Raw genomic sequence first — 17,375 nt, forward strand, 5'->3', positions numbered from 1 at the left:
TTGGCCCTTAGCTCTCAGCAATGGGCATGGAAGACGATGCATGGCTCTGCTTCTTTCTCCGCCTTAATCTGGTGGATGAAGAAGTCTTTCTAAGAGGTGATAGAGTGTGAGGGCTCCCCTCTTATTCAACTTTGCTTTGGTCTATCATGGTTGCTTTTTGAAGGGTGGATGAAGAAGTCTTTCTGAGAGGAGATGAAATATGAGGGCTCCCCCCTTAGCCTATTCATCTTTGCTTTGGTATTACCCGACTCACCACCTCACTCACCGTTTTTCCCCAGCTACCACCACTTCGCTCAGCCCCCTTCGCTTTTTCACTGTTCCGCCTCCACACTGTTCACACTAGGCGACGGGGCAAATTTGCGAAGACTTCTTTCTTCCGCCGGCTCAATCTAAACTCAGCCTATAATAAGAAACACTAGGGTGAGGCAATCCCCCCCCCCCCCCCCCCCCCCAAAAAAAAAAAAAGGAAAAATTACCAAAATATCCCTCTAATTTGTGGAAATTTCCAAAATACCCTTATATCTATTTTGGTTGGATTGCTCAACATTCTATCTTTATTCCCTTTTGACAATTGAGATCTGTTTTTGAGTGCTTAGCATGTAATTTGTCACAAATTACCTCACAAAAAAAGTAATTACTTCTAAAAATAATGAAACAATTCCTAGTTTTAGCATCTTGTATGATAGACAACTAGTGTGCCTTTGGCCGCCTCTCTCTCTCTCTCTCTCTCTCTCTCTCTCTCTCTCTCTCTCTCCGTGCGTACTGTCCTCACTATAGCCGGATAAAGCAAATTGCAACACGTGGCACTGAAAAACCAGTCTCCTTAATATATAGTATAGGTTAGTCATCTTATATCTTATGAAAAGCTACAATTTTTTTTTAATTTTTGGAGAAATTTAGTCTCACAACTAAGGGTATTTTGGAAATTTTAGAAAATTTGAAGGGCATTTTGGGAATTTATGGCAAAGTAGATAGTTGGGTTGATTTTTGATGAGTAGGGCTACCATAGTGTCAATGAGCTTTCTTACTTTGATGTTCTTTTTGCCGCTACAGGCGGTCACTCCCGTGTGGGCTAAAGAGAGCATGCGTTTGCGAGCAAACTAGTTTGTACTAAGGCCCGGTTCAAACCTGCAGGCGGAGGAAAAGCCTAGCACAGTCTCTCTCTCTCTCTCTCTCTCTCTCACACACACACACACACACACACACACACACATAAATAACAAGAAAAACCAATAACAAATGCAAAAGACCCTGCAAATGATCTGCTTTACACAAGAAAAATAAATAAACATAAAAATCTCCTCTTCTCCCATGACAAAACAAGACGAGGGATTTGACCATCATACAACTCTGTGGGTTTTCCATTAGATGCACACAATCAGGGTGTGCCCCTATAGTACATTGACAAGCTCCACCTTCTTAGTATGTACATCAACACCACTTTAAAATCAGCTAGTGTCATACGCTTCTCGTTGCATCAAGCGGATCATAGTCATATGCTTCTCCTGCCTTGACAAATCTTCCCTTTACACGCTTTCTCACATCTGCTCTAGTCTTGCGAGACATGTATCGAATCCTCTTTTCATATCTGCAACAGAAATGTTATGTAACTAAGAGGAAAATGCTTAGACAATGAATTGGATTATGAAGATTATAGGTCTTTTTTGCTACAGGGTAATTATGTTAAGTGGCATCAAAGGAAACATCACACAGGGAATTCCATAGTCTTCTCTAAAATACTAGTTACTCAATCTTATCTGAGGATCTTCAATTTGTACTGAATAGGCCACAATAACCTCTGCTCTCTCATATCCCCCATAGGTCATTCAGTAGTTTTCTATAATTTCCTACAGATTGTCTTAGCACCTTCACGTGTAACTATATGGGGAACGGTCTCCTTCTCAAGCTAGAATCAAGGTTTCATAAGTTACAAAGAATCAAGAGCTCCGAGAGCCTGGCTCTGTGAGAGAGAGAGAGAGAGAGAGAGAGAGAGAGAGAGAGAGAGAGAGAAGAAGTTTTTATCGTCGTGAAAACAATCCCAAGAGCCCTCGAAGATATATTTAACCAAGTATTGAACTTTTGTGTGTGTGTGTGTGAGAGAGAGAGAGAGAGAGAGAGAGAGAGAGAGGAGATGAAGAGAATTTCACGTCATAGGAAACTACCCCAAGAGACCTTAAAGATCTATCCGACAAGGAGAGATGAACTCAAGACCTGTTATTCAAGAGGGAAATGGCATAACCAATCTACCATACTTGGTTGATAGAAAGGTTATACCATTTTCCTCTTCTTATTAGCACGCACACAACGTTTTCAAGTTTACCATACTCACTAGAACATAACTTTTGTGCTACTCACCGTCTTCTTTTCTTCTTCTCCATGTAGCGGAGCATTGCATTGTCTCGCGCCTGGGCCATGGCTCCGGCATCCATCGGTGGAGGTGCCGCCCATGAAGAGTCATTTATCGAAACCATTGGTGATGCCCCGCAATCTACATATTCAGTGCCATGGCTGTCTCCGCTCATTCCTGATAAAGACAAAGAGATTGCCGCACGTACTGGCAAAACAGAGTATGAAGCCATGTGATTATTGCAATCAAAAGTTCCATGACACCTAAAAGTTTGAGCTTCTGCATTCATGTCATTCTGCATATGGCTTGTCCCTTGCACTGGTGGTTGCGATGCCTGCAACTTTGTCATGGAGCTTGCATGTCCCACCACATAAGCCTGCAAAAAACATGGTTAATGCCTTTAAATTTTTCAGTATGATCACTCAAAATGCATGCCAGGAACATGTATAAAACATGCGTTGCGCTCAAAACACTGACAAGTGCAATGCTAGTTTATAGAGTATAGTGTTTCAAATGACTCAAGCAATTCCAAACAAGTTCTTGCTATTGCCAGAAAGAAATCTTATAGATGGCTCTCCTCACGACTACCCCAAGAAGTTACTTGAGCCTGGTGCACAAGAGAAAAATTGAGTCAAGACAGCACAAGTGACAGCAACTCTGCATGTAGTAATGGGTGAATTAAAGCTTGGGTACATTTGAGGGACCAAACGGGAGAGGTCAACAAAATTTTGACGCTTGGTTTCGAAACATGATAAAATACCATGGTCATATGCAGATCCAAGCAGTGAAGTCAACAACAAAACCAAACCTCCCTGCCCATATCATCCCGGTGGACATCCAGCTCAAGCTCATTGTACGAAGATCACAAACTTCTCAGTTGACACCTATTAAACTCCTCTCTAGTTGTAAGTTCTATGTTGCCACTGTCAATGCTACTCATTCTCAGCTATCTCGATCCTAGAGATAGGTGCCGCTCATCACATGACGCATCATTATGAATGGCTAACTATAGGAAGTATGTCTAGGGAATGATAGCATTCAACTTGCCAAAGCTCTTAGAAGTGTGGAAATCAAAGTCTCTAATGGTCGTAAGACCACCATCCGGATACCCTAATGTCTATTATGTTCCAAGACCTGCTAATAATCGCACCTCTGTTAGTGAGCTTACATAAGCAGGTGTTAAGCTTGAATTCACCAAACCAAGGAGGGATGTATAGTTGCTTGCTCAGGAACACCCTTCACATACAAAAGCAAGGTCGTCTCTATCCAGTTGGCATCTCTTTCCCTTCTGCACATGCACTAGCATCCTCTATACACACTCCTGCACAAACCACTTCCATCAAATGGACTAATGCTTCGGACATGCATCCACTCGTGCATTAGACAAAGAAAGCCCTTCCCTCATTTCCAAACTCGTGCCAAAAGCTAAAACTCACCAAGAGCTCATTCACTTTGCTCCCTATGGCTCCCCTCAACTCACTCACAAGAAATACGCATTTTCTCACCTTCATTGATAACTACTCTAGATATACCTATATATCCATGTCCACCACTAAAAATCAGAAGTTGAATTGGTTTGTCACTCCGACCAATCCAAGTACCACACCTACCCTATATCCTATTGTATAACCAGAATCCTGACATTTCCCTTTCTTGTGTTTGGGCTCTCCAGCTTATGCTCTTGATACATGCCCCTCTTCCAAGATCACGTCTCATGCCAGCAAAAGAAATTTTGTCGGTTGTGGCAGTCATTGTGGGATCAAGGTTTATCACCTACATCAACACTGAACTTGACACTTCTTCCATAACCGCTCAATCACCTCTTTGAAGAAGAAGAGCTCTAGGCCAACCTGCCATTTTCATCTTCACCCGCTCCCACTAAGCGGCTGAGCCTTGCTTTCAACGCCACCTCCGCTGATCGCTTACGCAACCCCTTCATCACCTGGCGCCCCTCCTACCGAGTTCATGTCTCAACTCCCTCCCACTCCAACGATCCTCTTGAGTGCTCATCAGCTCCACCTGCACCTTCACATTGCGACGTGTCTTCCTTGGACTTAGCCAAATATCCATCCTCTCTCCACACTGACTGCTTCTCTTTCTTCCTTCTTACCCACAGAGCATGCTCTCCCGCTACTGCCGGTGTGTGCTTTGCCCCCCGTCCCCCGGAGCCAAAACTACTTGCGCTACAGCAAGCCTAGCAACTTAATGGTTTTTCCCATACTCGAGCTGACGTGGCAGATTTACCAGCACTAATTTCAGCGTGGGTAATCAGTCAATATATATTAGTTCCAGCGATTGAACAACTCATCGCCTACATTAATTAGGCTCCACCAGCTCATCTCTCTCAACACACACACACACACACCTCAGCTGCATTGCACACACACAATTCAGTTGCATCCCTGCCCCCCCCCCCCCCCCCCCCCCCCCCACACACACACACACACACACATGTTGGGAATGGCGTTTATGGCGGAAACAAGTGCTAAATACACTGAGCATTGCACCACTCTTTTGTATTGCATCTTCACCAACCTTGGTTTCCACAAGGTGCACAACTAGGAAAGGCTCCACTCCTCATCACCCTCAATTCAACCCAACATCCATAGCCCACTTTATTTGTCGGAGTCGCTCCCCAGCCATGGAACGCCATTGCACTTTCCAATCCCCTCTGACATTGATGAAATTGAATCCCAGCCATCAGATTCTCACACCTTGCTACTTGTTGCCAAATCAATCAAGTGTGGAATCTCCCCACTGATACCGGCATCTTGCAGAGGACACGTCGAAGACCATTCTCCCAAACTGCTTGAGGAAAAGCTTTACATTCCGCTTTATGAAGGATTGGATTCTTATGGAGCTCCTCACTGAAGAGACTCCATACAGGAAGAGGTGGATGCATTGATCAAGGCTGATGCATGGAATCTCGTTTCCCAACCTAGTGATCACAACATTGTCGGGTGCAAGTGGCTTCATCGAAAGAAGTATCGGCCAGATGGATTTGCGGAGCTCTACAAAGCTCCTTTGGTTGATTGTGGATTTAGTACTCGGCGCTCTTGAGTCGACTACTTTGATACTTACTCACTTGTGCTTAATATGGCTTTTTTCCGCATAAGTGTCACCACTGGAGCTAACTTTGGTCTCCCATTATATCATTTAGATATCAAAACTGCATATTTGGTCGCTTGCATCAACCACCATCATAACCACATCTAGACTATCCATCCTCATATGTGTGCAAACTTTAGCAACCTATCTATGGTCTTAAACAATCCCTTCACCACTAGTATACTTGCATCCATGAGTGTTTTATTGTAGAGTACAGCAAAAAAATATGGCACACACACACATGAAGGCATTGCTCTCTTCTCGAGGACATTCCCCTCAGCTACAAATGAGCTCATGAATTTTCACACTACTCAAATGCTCAGTCATGGATTTTCCATCTGTCATGAAGGACCTATGTCATACAATCTTGGCATAGAGGTAGTCAGGATCCTTATGGTGCTTGGATCAAACTCTAGCAGCAGAAATACATCTCTGAAATCCTTGCCGAGTATAGCCAATTTTTATTGCACTAAGAGCTCACCCTAGCCAGCCCATCTTTCTCACTCTTGAATTCTCATGACAAAATCTTTCTCCCCAACTTTTTTGTATGCACGGTTTTGAGGTCAAATTCGCTACCTCATTTCATGCACTCTCTTCAATCTTTGTCTTATGCAACAGACCCCAAAGAAGACTGAATCTTGGAATGGTCATTGTGCTGAATTGGTGACATGGCATGTGCCGACTGGCCACCCGATGAAAATCCAAATGTGTCACAAAATGATGACATGGCTACACTGACCGACTAGAAGAGATAGAAAGAGAGACACCGGTATGGCTGGTAACATGGCTGCCCAAAAAATGCACCACGAATCCCATCAATTATCGCATCATGATTTCCGCAGCGAAACGTGGACTGACATGGCTGTACTGTAGCTTCTTGGAATCAGTTTTAAAGCAATTGACTCTCAAGTCTTTGAGGGGTGCCCTAATTTTACAGATTTACTTTTGGGCACCATGCTTTTGTATCAATTAGTTTTAGTGTCACAAATTGCTGACGTGTCAAGCCACTGAAGAACGGAGCCAGCCTGCACATCCCGACCGAGGAGCCTGAACCCTAAGAAGAACCAATAGAAGAAGTCTTTACCAACTATGGGACCTCGTCTGATGGGGGCCCAAGTCACTTCCGACTCACTAGAAGTAAAGTTGGCACACATACACACTCAAACTCCCTTGCGTAAAAAAGATGATGATGTGGCCGTTGTACGAACGTCCCACAATTTGCGCTAGTATGCTAACGTGGCACTGTACAAATGCCCGCAATTTGCGTTGACATGCTGACGTGGCAGTTGTACGGATTTTCGCAAAACGCGCTGGCAACCTTTGGTGCTAGTGATTCTGGGACCGAATGCTTTTGAGTTTGAAACTTTTCATGGGCTAAGTTTAAATATGAGCGAAGGGCTCATTCTTTGGCATGCTCAGCATGGAGGTGCAGAGGATGGAGTACCGGCGATGTATTGAGTTCAACCAATATAAAGAAATGCTGAAAGGGGCGCCAGCGTTTGGGGCCAGTGCTCTCTAAGGGTAGAACTCCGCCAATCCCCGTCTCGTGTGTTGTGCATCTCTTTCAGTTCAGTTGTTATTTGAAGTGCTTAAAGTTGTTCAATCTGTTATTTTCCGTTGGCTCTTGGTGCCCGTCCCCGTTACATTTAGGCCTACAACCTTTAAATATGTGCCTTGGGGGCCTACTCTGTCACATCAATGCATGGTTGCACATCTGCAGAGAGCTCCCTGGCAGTTGTACTCTGTGGATTTATAAATATAGAAGAAGTACCAAAAGGGGCACCAAACTTTGGGGCCGATGCATCTGAAAATGGAACTACACCACTTTGTGTCTCGACTCTAGTTTGTTTTCAAGTTCAAGTGTTATCAGTTTTCAGTGTTGTTCGTGTGTCTACTATGGCACTGCCTTGCCAGTGGCTTGTAGGGGATTTTACGGAGATGACACATAGAAACTGTAAGAACTTTTGGAGTATCATGATTCATCTTTTAACTGCAGACATTTGGATGCCAATTTTTATAGTTTTTTCTCTTTGTACTTGCGTTCCGTATAAAAGAAGGCCTAGGGGGTCATTAGTGGCAGATCAGTGTATGGTTATGCATCTGTAGAGTGACTCCTTGACACTTGTACTCTATGAGTTATCAATATAAAAAGTACGGTGTGAAACACGTGATTTAGGAGCCAATGCAACCCCGTGTCTCGACCCCAATGGTCTTTTAAGTTCAAATGTTATCATTTTCCTATTCAATCATGTGTTTGTTGTGGATTCACTGCCTCGCTAGAGTTTTGTCGGCAATTTTGTGAGCTTGTTCAAACGGCCTACATGTATGGGCAGTCCATTAGATTAAGATTTCCAGTTTCAAACCCTCTTGCACAATAGTGTTAGGCACTATCTCTCTAACATTTGAAAAGTCAATCGCCACCTTCCTATCAGCGCAACGTTTTTGGACCTGAACACCTCCCGCTCTTCCTAGTATTTTCTAAATCCAAGTGTTTCCCCTCTGCGCCACTTCCTGAATGCTCTCTAGCAGCCATTAGCATCCTCTCTCTAAGCCCCATCGCTTGGGGAATCGGCCTCGTCTATTGACCATTGCGTGCTACATCATCAGCTGGATTTTCAGCCTTGCATCCACGGTAGCATGCAATCCTTGATTCCCCTCACATCAACGTGCAAATCAACCCTAGATCTACCCCGTGGTGGCCATTCGCAACCACATCGAGTAGGATCTCATCAGCAAGTCAAATCAGCGTCGGAGGTGCTTGACATGGAAGAGTTACTGGTGATAATACGATCCATCAAGTTGAGTAGAGTCTTGCAATTAAGGTATTGCATCTGTGTACATTCACGTAACCTAAAGCAAATATCACATTGGTAATCGTGTGGGACCTTGAGAGGTTGGCTGGGACCCCATCGGTGCATCTCTCTCTCTCTCTCTCTCTCTCTCTCAGGGACCATCAGTAACACAAACTTACATTATTACGGCAAGGAAAAAACAAAGGGTTAAGAAAGTGTGATTGCTCGATTCTACCTTCTCTCTCAGTTCCACTGAATCGGAACATTAGCGCTACCATACACTGCCATGTGACCGACCGTACGTCTCCCGCGAATCACGCTGCGATTCTTGCCAAAATCTACAGGTATCTCCCCACAAATCCGGGTCCAATCATCCTCTTCCTCCTGTCCGGTCGTGGGCAGTGCCATGTCACCAAATTGTGACATATACTGCTTCCATGCATCAAGCGAAGTGATCTGCAGACTGTGGTGGGGAGCTGTTCCCTAGGTGGTCTCCAGACCTCTCTCAGTTATAGCTCACCAACATCTCGTTATACGAATAACTCCCCCTCTAGCTGGGCTACAAAGTTGTTTTCTGTCGCCTGCTAAGGCATCTGAAAAGAATTTATGCCCACCTCTGAGTGGTGGGCGATCGCCCCCTTCCTCTGGAGTCTGGAGATAAGCTTTCCCCTCTGCATTCATCAGCATACAAAGATTTTGGTGTACATGACTACCCTATCACCTCTCAATAGATCACGAGTGTGGAAAGGCCATCGCTGCTAAAGCATACAGAGCCTGGCGCATCTACATGTAAGCTGCATTGGAGGTGCATCACATAGAGAGAGAAGAATGTCTACTTTGGGCCAACCTATGCTCCCACAGTGGTGGGCTGAAGGAAGGCTTGCTTGTGCTCAGAAGCAAGAGAAGATCCTCCTTAATGAGACCCATCAGAGCTGTTGCAAAAATCTTTTCATTCTGCTGCTGCAAATGCAATCATTTAATTTCACCCAATTTGGCATTCAATTCAAGGGACACTCTCTAACCAGGGTCAACAGAATGGTTTTCTTAAGGTGCTAGCTGAAAAGGCAAAGGCATTTTCTGGATGGAAAGTTTGTTTCTGTCCGTTTCTACAATTTTAAAATTTTGATGCTTCAGGTCCACAAAATGGGGTTTTATGTCACTATGTCTGGACAGATAGATCTCTATATACCTAACCATGTCTCCTCGTCAACCCAGATTTCAGTACAGCAAGTAACCAGTATGGTTGGAGTACCCAAGAGGAGCCATTAGAATAGACAACATACCATACAGACAAGTAAAGGTGCAAGGAAACTCCATTTCACGGCCTATCAGATGGGGAACTCTCTGCTAATTTCTCGTTTCCTTTGTGTTGTTTCATAAGAAATTCTGCAGGTTGCACACAAATATAGCTATTTTAAGCCGTTTCTAATCCATTCCTTTGCAAAGGGAAAGCCATTTTCGTCCTAAATGGTGCAAGGTATTGTCCTGTTTCATATTTCATCTGTCTATGCAAGGAAATTTACAATGCCAAATCATACAAGCACGTTGAGCACTTCAGCAAGAGTGCTTCATCCATTCAGTAGCACCCATACATTTTCCCCCAACCACCATGCTGTCAACCAAGCAGAGCCAATTCCTCAGACTGACACAATGATACAAGGAAACTCCATTTCGGAGCCTCTCAAATAGGAAACTTGGTTTCCAAGGTCACCCATTTCTCGTTTCCTTTGTGTTGTTTCTTCAGGAAATTCTGAAGGTTGCATAGAAAATATATGTATGTGAAGCCGTTTCTAGTCCGTACCATAGCAAAGGACAAGCTATTATGGCCTTGCAGGTCTCATTTGGTTTCCCTTTCCATGTGAAATAGGCGCATAGGATAATCAAACAAAATCCTTCACAATCGCAGGAGAACATCACCTCTGAAGGGTTACGTCTACCCATGCTTTCAAAATTTTTACATAAGGTTCGTGGGCTTTTTTCTAGAGTGATCATGGAGCATATCCCTAGCGGGATCCCTAGTCTACTAAGCATCCTAGGTGGCATATGGCATGTGAAGCATTGCCAAAAGAGGCCTTGGTCATAGGCTATCCCATGTGGAGCATTTCTAGAGGAGCATAATATCACATGTGGGAGTCATGTAGGCATGAATAAAACCCCCTAAATATGCAAATTCGAGTTTGGCTCTTAGATTAGCTACTTCCAAGTTGTCATGCATGAGGTAAGTAGACACTACCTATCTAGTACTATATAAGCACCTCTTTTGTACTCATTTCAACCAAGTAATCTAATTCATTTTGTGCCGACACTCTAGTCAATTTTCATTGAGCAATTAGCGTTGTGATTAGCATGTCATTAGTATGAATGCAACTCTCTTTTATCCACCCTAAACCTAACATTTTCAAGTGAAGACTGAAATACAAAAGCACGTACCACTTGAGAATCTAGAAGCCTTCCCTCTGGGATGCTCTCCATAGGAGCACTAGATTCTGAATATGATGTACTCTGATCCATAGATGAGCAGGCAGAAACAAGATCATCAAATGATTGGTTTTGAGGTGTGGTAAATATGTCCTCATAGCTGGAAAATTTAAGATCCTCTTCACACATCCCAAAACCATGACATAAATCATCATCCGTACACGTTTCCAAGTCATCAATACCTGTGCACCAGCCCTGCAAAAACCACAAACAAGGGTTGTAAGCTTAAAATCTACCATGAAGGCAAAGCTCGATAAAAACAAAGTCTTATATACTTTGTTATTGCAGCGTCTCAATATTTCAGGTGAATCTGAAAACAACACCTGGTCCATGAAAGGTTGCTTCAATGCTTGGCCATCTAAGCTGCTAAGGTGCCCGTCTCTTAGGATTCCCTGTGCCTTTTGTGAGTCTTCACGAGTGAAATGTTTAGATGACTGTGTCTCCAAGAATCTTGTCTGGCGAAGACCTGATGATTGCTCTGGAAGTTGAGATACTGCATCTTCAGACTTTAGGCGCTGCAGTGCTAGCAATTGTTGAACGACTACTTGCTTCTGCTTTCCGCCCTGCTCCATACTCTTTAAGTCATATTCCAGGCCTTCCGTAAGTGCAACAAGATTGTCATCCTAAAAGACTCAATTTTTAGTAGTGTAAAAGCCAGGTACTTGTCCACTACAACATGGAACTCCAGGAAAAATAGAGTATTGATGAGATTCAACAGGAAAATAATGGTTCTTACCTGTGCTAACTGTGAAGATAACTTGGCAAGAGCATCTGCATTGAAATTTAGCGGACTGTCCTTTGATGAGGCAGCCATCGTACTGTCAATCCTGACCAAATCTCTATCACTGTCAACCACTCCATGTTTGGGGATGGTATGCTGCCCACCAGGAGTCAGCCCATCCCCATCCCATGTACCTGCACCTTCTCTAGTTTCTTTTGAGGCGACCGCAATGCTGTCAGAGGTAGTTGTAGACGTCACAACAGATCTAGAAGCCTTGTTATGAGCAGTTGTTGTTGCAGAAGCCTCATTAAGTTCACATCCCCATATCTGTGAAAGCTCTGCTGCTGAAGGGCATCCACTAAAGTACTCAACAGTTAATCGGTTGTGATGTGATGCTATGGGGGAGCTTCCGTGCTTGTCTGTGTCACAAGATTGGCAGAGAGACAAATTCTCTGTGAGACATCTCACAAATGCAGGCCTAAGGTTGCAACCATCACAAAGAAGGGTTCGTGAGTGTCGCCGAGAGACTGCATTAGCACCATGAACATGCCTATCACATGAAAGGCATAAGCGTGCTGCATCGGCAGCACAATAGACGGTTGATGGGGCATCTCCACAATAATCGCATGTAGCCTCCATCACATGCGCAATTCTGCTAGCTTAATATATATAATGTCCTCTTCTTTGAAAGCCTGTTGACTCCAAGCTGTAATGCAAACGCCTACTCCTGGTCTCTTCTCTTGAGTTTTGACTACCGTTCTATGATTCCTAGCTACACAAGCAGCTTACAATCTTCCACAGATAACTGCGTAAAGGGGCAATTAACCTTCTCCTGAAGGTCGTCGCGACATCGTGAGTGTTTATTGAAAACCTGTACCAAATGCTCTGTTAATTACAAAACGATACCTTGCTTAGCACTGTATGATGCAGGGCATCCACGGAGCTCCATAAAGCATGACGGAGCCTATGTTCTTTGGGCTTTTCCCATAGTTCTTGCAGATAAATCCTTAGGCGTTGTTTCCGTTTCTTAACAGAGTTTCAAGTAGTCTGTCTGACAATCAGACCTCTCCCGAAAGACAGATTTGCTTGTAACAAGTCCTGCATCATCCTCACCGCAACATACAGATCTGTAATTCTGATTCAAATGGGCTGTGCAGGTTCGGCATGCTTCTTGGCCGGCACAAACTTTTGGCTGCAGTGCCCTTCCTTCATGCAGAACCAGAGGGACAAAAGTGAGCTGCTGCAAAGGATACCTCTGCAGTGTGTGTGTGTGTGTGTGTGTGTGAGAGAGAGAGAGAGAGAGAGAGAGAGAGAGAGAGCGTGCGTGAACTCCAAGCTTGTGCGTCGACAAGAATGCGGAAAAACCTCAGCGGGCAGGGGCAGCAGGTAAACAGAGGAGACTCACTCAGAGAGTACTGAAGAGATGGTGGAAATGAGAGAGCAGAAGAGAAGGAAGAAAAGCGGATAAAAGCCCAAAATTGGCGAGGCGAAAATAGGCAATATATCCAATTGCATGTCCGTTCCAATTTCTGCAATTTTCGCATTATTAAAGATTATCCAGCTTCTCGTGTGACCTTTTTGCGCTTTTCGCCGCCATCGATTGTCATAGTCCCTTTTCTAACCCTTTCCCTTTTCATTGGTCCAACCCAGCTTCCACGTGTACTCTCCCGACCTTTACACTTTTTTTTTTGCCCCTCTCCATCATGAAGCAATTAATCAACATGCCACTTTTCTACGGGAGGTTATTAGAGCCCTCACCCATAAGCCCGCTCTATTGAACAATGCTTGATCTTGGCGACCCTCAACACTATATGGCATGAATGCATCAGATAGCCCAAATGACCACCAATGTCGATCCCATTTGAACATGCATGTGCCAAATAGTGCAGAGGCATTATGATACTCGATTGTTTTTCACAGTTGGTAAAAGAGAATTGTCTGCAACCATTAAAAGGGCGTCTTATTAATATGGGAGGTAGTTGCCCAGTTTAAAAGTTCCAGTCAACCTTAGACGCGTCTCGATTCTTACCATGCATGAGTTGGTATGGGACACCTGAGATGTAGTTTACCGGCCCCCCAAAAGCTGCTTTAGGGGGCCTATGGAAGATCCCTCTACCCATCTCCATTTAAAAATGCGATCCTGCCCAAAATATGGCAGCCAGGCATCTTCATCTTACGAGCGTGAGATTGGGTACGATGGATACACATAGCCCATTCAAAAAATGAATTGAGTGGTGGAAAAGAAGTGATTTAAGCAGCACCATTATTGGGCAACCTTAGGTGGTGTTTAGACTGTCGGGAACGAGCGCTCGTCCAAGATTTCATTGTTGAGGTGGCATAAAGCCATTCACTCCAAAAAAGAAATGCAGTGTCCGAACCCGCCTTAGCAACGGGCGGCCTCACACCCCCGGAAGAAGGGAACGTCCATGCATTTTGTAGCGCAAGTCACGCATGAGCATCGATCTCGAGACCCTGCAGATCTAGAGCGGTTCATCTTAACCACGAGCTCGCTTCCTATTGGATGCAGTCGAAACTGCAACTTTACAACATATTCAACGTTTAGCGAGTGTGAATCATAGGTGGATGCACGAACCATGCCCAAGGTTCTCAACCATGGGCAGTCTGAATGTACCCTTACACCCCCATCCAAAACTCATCAAAATATGATGCCTTTGTGGCTGCCAACAAGGCAAGCGCCATCTTCTAGCTGGAGTATCTAAATTGGGTACCGATGAGACAAATGCAGTTTACACACCAATAGCCCACTCTTGGGTACCGAGTGATGTGGATGGCTATGTTTTATAAGAGCAATGGCTACCCTAAAATGGCGGAGAAGAAGGTCGTAGGCAACCAACATTGGCCATCCAAATAAGTTAAACCGCAGAACACCTTGCTCAAAAAGTAGATGCAACCAATTCATCAAGAGACTTTAAGGACTAATGCATGGTGTGTAAACTCTCCCCTCTGCCCATCCATTTTGGGATCGATAGCTATGTTTGAATCTCTAAACACACTAAGAGCGTGTTTCGATGGAACGCAATCTCATTGCTGATGCCTTTTCTCCCTCTCTCATAACAAAGAATGAAATTGGGATGAGGAAAAATCTAACAATGTTGGAAACTCCTTAAGGCTGGGTTCACATTGCCCGTGTTGAGCTTATGTGGACCAACCAGTTGAGGTACTTGAGGATATGCAATTGGCATTGCACATGTTTCATGCAATGTGTTGATGGCGTGGCAGTCTGACTCACACCCAAGCATCAACTTTTGTGTCCTGACCTGGTTGAGCCCTCCAGGGGGATACGATTCATGTTAATGTACCACATGAGTTCAACATGACAGGTTTTAAAATGCAAAATTTTAACAAATATACATTGAAATAAGGGGTTTTTATATTCAATTTTGAAAAAAAAACATAAATAAGAGGTTTCTTTCATTCAAACATGTTAAAAAAGGGGTTTTTTAATTACCCCGCGAACACACATTATATAGGGAGTATTGAATAGTGCATCCCCCAAGGTTGAGCCACCCAAAGGTGAACAACTTATACTTGAAGAACTTGAAGAACCAATCAGTTGGCTGGAGCGATCTGCATAGAAGCACTTTTTGTAGGCTATGTGTTGCGTAGTGTGAACATCACTTCACTCAGTAGGGATGTGCCTACATTTCTCGGGCGGAAAAGCTGTTTACAGCACTCGTGAAGTCTGAATGCACCCCAAGTGTCTCATCTATGATTCAACTAATGTTGTTGATTCATTCACAATTCATGATTCCAAAGCAGAGATTGAATATTTCACATGATTTTCATAATGAACAAGTTAATGAAAATTGAAATGGCCTACATTTTACATTATGAAAGGAAGAAGAAAGAAATTATGAGTTATAATAAGTTGAAAGTATAAAATCAAAGCAAATGGTTTCTCCCTCCCTCTCTCCCTCTCTCTCTCTCTCTCTCACATTGTGTGGAAAGTTGTAATACAAAATCGAAGCAAATAACATCTCTCTCTCTCTCTCTCTCTCTCTCTCTCACACACACACACACACACACACACACACACACACACACACACACACACACACACACACACACACACACACACACACACACACACACACACACACACACACACACACACACACAGCAAAGGAAAGATAAGTCATGACCAAATGAAGAGTAGTTTTAAAAAAAAACAATATTCTCATAAACTAAGTTAGGGAATTACAATAAAAGACATACCATGTTCAAACCGAGCCATGGAATCCACAATCACCTCATAAAGTTCACACTCACATACAAGCTTTTCACACAGAAGCCCTAAACCATGAGAAAGCAAGAACGCTAGAAGTAGGTGTCACCACAGGGCCACCCCCACACACATACAGGGTGAACCATGTCCACTCCGACAACAACCAAGTCTAAAAGAAAAACATATATAGACGAGGGGAGAACCTACTGTAGAGTCGTGCCAAAACATGCCACACTTAAAAGCACCAACTCTAGCAGACTCCAAAAGTGATAATGTGAGAACTAAACGATTCACAATAGTAGCAGCACCATTGAAATTAAGCACATCTAGAAGCCACTCCCACAAGGCAACCCAATGCATCACCAGCAAAACAACCACCACCAACCAATCACCATGTAGAAGCAAAAAACCAATCCTTGCCATGGGTTGCAGCACTTGTAGGATATAAGGCATGCAATATCGTGACGAAGGGCTTCTCAAGATTTGTTTTAAGAGAATTAATTGTTAAAAAACTTTAGTTTGAAATGAAACTAATAAGATTTTAAAAGAAATGTTTGTCCATTAAAATAAAAAAAAAATCAACTTTTATGCAACTATCTAAACCTAATGCTTGATTTGAGTCAAGAAGAAGAAGAGTATTTTAATGTCGTAGGAAACTATCCCAAGAGACCTTAAAGATCTATTTAACGAGGAGAGTTTAACTCGAGACCTGTTATTCAAGAGGGAAATGGCATAACCAATCTACCACACTTGGGTGATAGAAAGGCTATACCATTTTCCTCCTTTTATTAGCACACACCCACCCACCCGAGAAGAAGAGTATTTTAACCTCGTAGGAAACGATCCCAAGAGACCTTAAAGATCTATATGAGGAGGAGAGTTGACCTCAAGACCTATTATTCAAGCGGGAAATGGCATAACCAATCTACCACACCTGGGTGATAGAAAGGTTAAACCATTTTCTTCCTTTTATTAGCACACATCCACACACACACCCGAGAGGAAGAGTATTTTAGCGTCGTAGGAAACTATCCCAAGAGACCTTAAATATCTATCTGACAAGAAGAGTTGAACTCGAGACCTATTATTCAAGAGGGAAATGGCATAACGAATCTACCACACTTGGGTGATGGAAAGGTTATACCATTTTCCTCCTTTTATTAGCGCGCGCGCACGCACACACACACACACACACACACACACACACACACACACACACACACACACACACACACACACACACACACACACACACACACACACACCTGAGAAGAAGAGTCAAAATGTGAAAAATTAAAAGAAAAAAGGGCGTGGTTCTCAAGAGACAAAATGTCAAAAACATCATTGTTGTCAGCCATGGCAAGTGATTGCACCTATTGCAAAAGTAGCACGTATAGAGGAAAAATTGCACAAGATCAACATGTGCTATATAGCACAACCCATTGTTGTCAACCATGGCCAGTGACTACACATGATGCAAAAGTTGTATGTATAGAGATAAAACTACACAAGATCAATATGCGCTATATAACACAACCCAAAATAGACTACAAATTGCCTATTTGCCAAAAAAATGGAATGAAAGGAAAAATTCCCTGCTTAGTACTATCAGTAGTGGAAGCGGAGGCCAAAATGAGCTTGAGTAAAAACTCTAATGTTGCCTAGGCTCAAAGAGCTCTCCCA

At 43.5% G+C, this 17,375-nt stretch overlaps 1 protein-coding gene across 4 annotated transcripts; it reads right to left on the reverse strand.

Moving 5' to 3' along the window:
- Positions 1–1,246: 1,246 nt before the first annotated feature.
- LOC147458844 (zinc finger protein CONSTANS-LIKE 10-like) lies at positions 1,247–12,904 on the reverse strand. 4 transcript variants are annotated; one of them, XM_086510267.1, is made up of 6 exons: positions 12,353–12,903; positions 11,462–12,278; positions 11,001–11,348; positions 10,678–10,920; positions 2,356–2,723; positions 1,247–1,588 (listed from the first exon to the last, which is right to left on the reverse strand). In XM_086510267.1, exons 2-6 carry the CDS (start codon positions 12,083–12,085, stop codon positions 1,459–1,461), a joined length of 1,713 nt encoding a protein of 570 aa, XP_086366393.1. In that variant the 5' UTR covers positions 12,086–12,278; positions 12,353–12,903; the 3' UTR covers positions 1,247–1,458. The 4 variants fall into 4 exon arrangements, with proteins under 4 accessions (XP_086366393.1, XP_086366395.1, XP_086366391.1 ...); XM_086510269.1 differs by having other exon boundaries at positions 11,001–11,288; positions 11,462–12,904; XM_086510265.1 differs by having other exon boundaries at positions 11,462–12,903.
- Between the last annotated feature and the right edge of the window lie 4,471 nt (positions 12,905–17,375).

The sequence above is a fragment of the Adiantum capillus-veneris genome, chromosome 4, assembly GCF_014529385.1.
Source record: "Adiantum capillus-veneris isolate H3 chromosome 4, ASM1452938v2, whole genome shotgun sequence".
Lineage (NCBI taxonomy): Eukaryota > Viridiplantae > Streptophyta > Polypodiopsida > Polypodiales > Pteridaceae > Adiantum > Adiantum capillus-veneris.

What these genes read in the sequence shown, in the direction of transcription:
- LOC147458844 (XM_086510267.1), bottom strand. Translation starts at nt 12,085, where the DNA reads ATGGAGGCTACATGCGATTATTGTGGAGATGCCCCATCAACCGTCTAT. An exon ending in GGCTTCTAGATTCTCAAGTG is followed by an intron (nt 2,724 to 10,677) that starts GTACGTGCTTTT and finishes TGTTTTTTGCAG; the next exon opens with GCTTATGTGGTGGGACATGC. An exon ending in GAGAAGAAGAAAAGAAGACG is followed by an intron (nt 1,589 to 2,355) that starts GTGAGTAGCACA and finishes TTTCTGTTGCAG; the next exon opens with ATATGAAAAGAGGATTCGAT.